The sequence below is a fragment of the Oryctolagus cuniculus genome, chromosome 4 (assembly GCF_051225735.1).
Source record: "Oryctolagus cuniculus isolate XC-2025 breed Fujian yellow rabbit chromosome 4, ASM5122573v1, whole genome shotgun sequence".
Classification (NCBI taxonomy): domain Eukaryota; kingdom Metazoa; phylum Chordata; class Mammalia; order Lagomorpha; family Leporidae; genus Oryctolagus; species Oryctolagus cuniculus.
Genome location: NC_142870.1, coordinates 93,966,197 through 93,968,752, shown reverse-complemented (window position 1 = coordinate 93,968,752; position 2,556 = coordinate 93,966,197). Strand labels below are relative to the sequence as shown.

The following is a 2,556-nucleotide window of genomic DNA, read 5'->3' as shown; positions in this document are numbered from 1 at the left end:
AAAAAAAAAAAAAGAAATCAATGGTTAAGCAAACCTGATGTATACTGGTATGAATGTGGGAGATGTAAACATAAAGTGAGCAGGCAAATAACCATATAGTCCCTAGTTTCAATGTTTGAAATGACTGAAGGAATAAACCACATAAGGTCTAGAGTGTTCATAGTTCCTGGGATTTTAATTCTGTATGATATTAAAAATATACAAGTATTGTACTGGGTATTTTGGCACCTAATCTTTCTAAATTTCTTATGTATTGATAAGATTCTGGCATGGGAATAGATTTAAGATACAACTCAATATTGCATGATTTCAGGAGAAGTCAATTGGTACAAATGATAAGCACATTTTAAATACTAAACAGCAAGAATCTTTTGCTAAATGTCCAAATAGGTTGGTTATAACCCAAAGATAGAGGTTGCAATTCTGTCAAACTCGTGGTCTGGTAAAACTAATTTTCAATACCTTTTGGAAGCTTCACTAAACTTACTCACCAAGACAACATGTTGACTAATATATATGAACAATTAGATCCTGTCTCAAGTTCTTCCAAGGCAATAGCATTAGTCACCCAGTTTTAGTGAATGCAACAGTTGTTTCTATGACCATTGGAGTCTTTGAAGCGCAGCCACATCTTAGGACAATATTTTTCCAAATACAAAAGTTGTTTGCTGTTAAAAGCTCCATGGCGCTTTTGTCTTATGAACTGTACTGCATCTTCATATGTCATTCCACCTTCAATTAATGCTAGGGCGACAAGCACTGGAGCTCTCCCAGCTCTCCCTGCAACACAGTGAACAGCAATACAACAACCAGGTTCTTCACGAAACTTAATTTTTACAAGACTTAACCAGTTGTCAAGAATCTGGTTGGACAGTGGTGCACCATCATCAAAAGGCCAATCAAGAACGTGGATGCCTTCTTTCCCCACAAGAGTAGTGCCATAAGTTGCTTCACATACTCTTACTATCGTGGTAACTCCATATTTCTTAAGTTCAATAAATTTGTTTAATGTTGCATTGGTTGGATTATGTGTAATAAGAAATCTCATGTTCTTGTATGTGACTTCCATAGGAGCTGGGCGGTTCATTCGGGCCATGTTAATTTACTTAAAAAACACTTAATAGAATTATGAAAGAATTTTTTAAAAACTGAATACAGAAATTACGCAAAGAAACTGAAGTCTGCTTCACTATCTTCCACTTGTGATTCTCAGTGCTTTAAGTATGAAGTTGGGAGTAATGGGAAATGAAATGAACCTCCTAACGAGAAGCAGCAGTTCTTCAGTCCAGTAATACTGAGGCAATAGAAAGGAAGTGCACTGAGGTTTACCCCATCCAGGTCAGAACTCTTGTAAAATGCTCTGTGGGTTTCAATTCAACACTTCTGTGTCCAGGTTAACCACTTTTATGGGGGCTTCTTGGTGGAGTAGTAACGAATCTCTACAGTTCACTTGTCTGCATAGAGGTCGTGCTGTGCCTGGCAGTAGTCTCCACTGCCCTTCAGAAACCCCATAAATGTGTGACCAAGAACACCGCAGAAAGGAATATGTTTACTCATTGAAGATTGTGGCTTAATCATACAGCCGGTCCCCAGGCAGTGGCGACAGAGGCGGTAGCAGCGGATGCAGGGTAGGGGGCGAAGGTGGTCACGGCAGCAATACAGGCAGCGGCGGGAGCACCACACTCTCAGAATAGCTTTAATCTTACAAAACAAAAATCAGGAAGTCCTACCAAGAGTTCCCATATACCCCCCACGCAGTCTCCCCCATTGTTAGCATCCTATTTTTGTACGATGCAAATGTCATAATCTTACAAACTACACCCAGCATCCCCTATTACTAACATCTCATAAGAGTGTATTTGTTGCAATGAATGAGCCACATCCAGCTGCCCCTATTTTTTCTTATCCAAACTCCCTCTGCCCCTTACAGCCTCTAGTAATCAGCATTCTGTGTTGAGATTGAGTTTTTTTAGCTCCCACATATGAGGGAGATCATGGAGTTTTTTATCCATCAGTGTCTGACTTATTTCACCTAACATGATGTCATCTAGAATCATCCATTTTGCTGCAAATGACAAGGTTTCATTATTTTTAATAGCTGAATAGTATTAAATTGTGTATATACCACACTTTCCTTACTCATTTGTCTGAGGATGGATCCACTGGCTGATTCCCTACCTTGGCTATTGTGAACAGTGCTGCAATAAAGATGGTGGAGCAGGTGTCTGATACAATGAGTTCATGTCCTTTGGATACATACCCAATAGTGATATTACTGGATCATATGACAGTTCTATTTCTAGTTTTTTAAGTCTCTGTACTATTTTCCATAGTGGCAGTACTAATTTACATCCCCTCCAACAGCTGTAAGAGTTCCTCCTTCACCTCTTTGTCAGTATTTGTTACTTTCTTTTTGACAGTAGCCATCCTGACAGAGGGGAGGTGATATTTCCTTGTGTTTTGATTTGCATTTCCCTGATAACTAGTAATAATGAGCATTTATTCATACATTTGTTGGTCATTTGTATTTTTTCTTTCCAGAACGGTCTATTCAGG

General features: G+C 39.0%; 1 protein-coding gene across 1 annotated transcript; it reads right to left on the bottom strand.

Moving 5' to 3' along the window:
• Positions 1-574: 574 nt before the first annotated feature.
• Positions 575-1,096, bottom strand: LOC100356309 (protein tyrosine phosphatase type IVA 1-like). The gene is made up of 2 exons (XM_089331392.1): positions 998-1,096; positions 575-907 (listed from the first exon to the last, which is right to left on the bottom strand). The coding sequence occupies exons 1-2, from the start codon at positions 1,094-1,096 to the stop codon at positions 575-577; spliced, it is 432 nt and encodes a 143-aa protein (XP_089187518.1).
• Between the last annotated feature and the right edge of the window lie 1,460 nt (positions 1,097-2,556).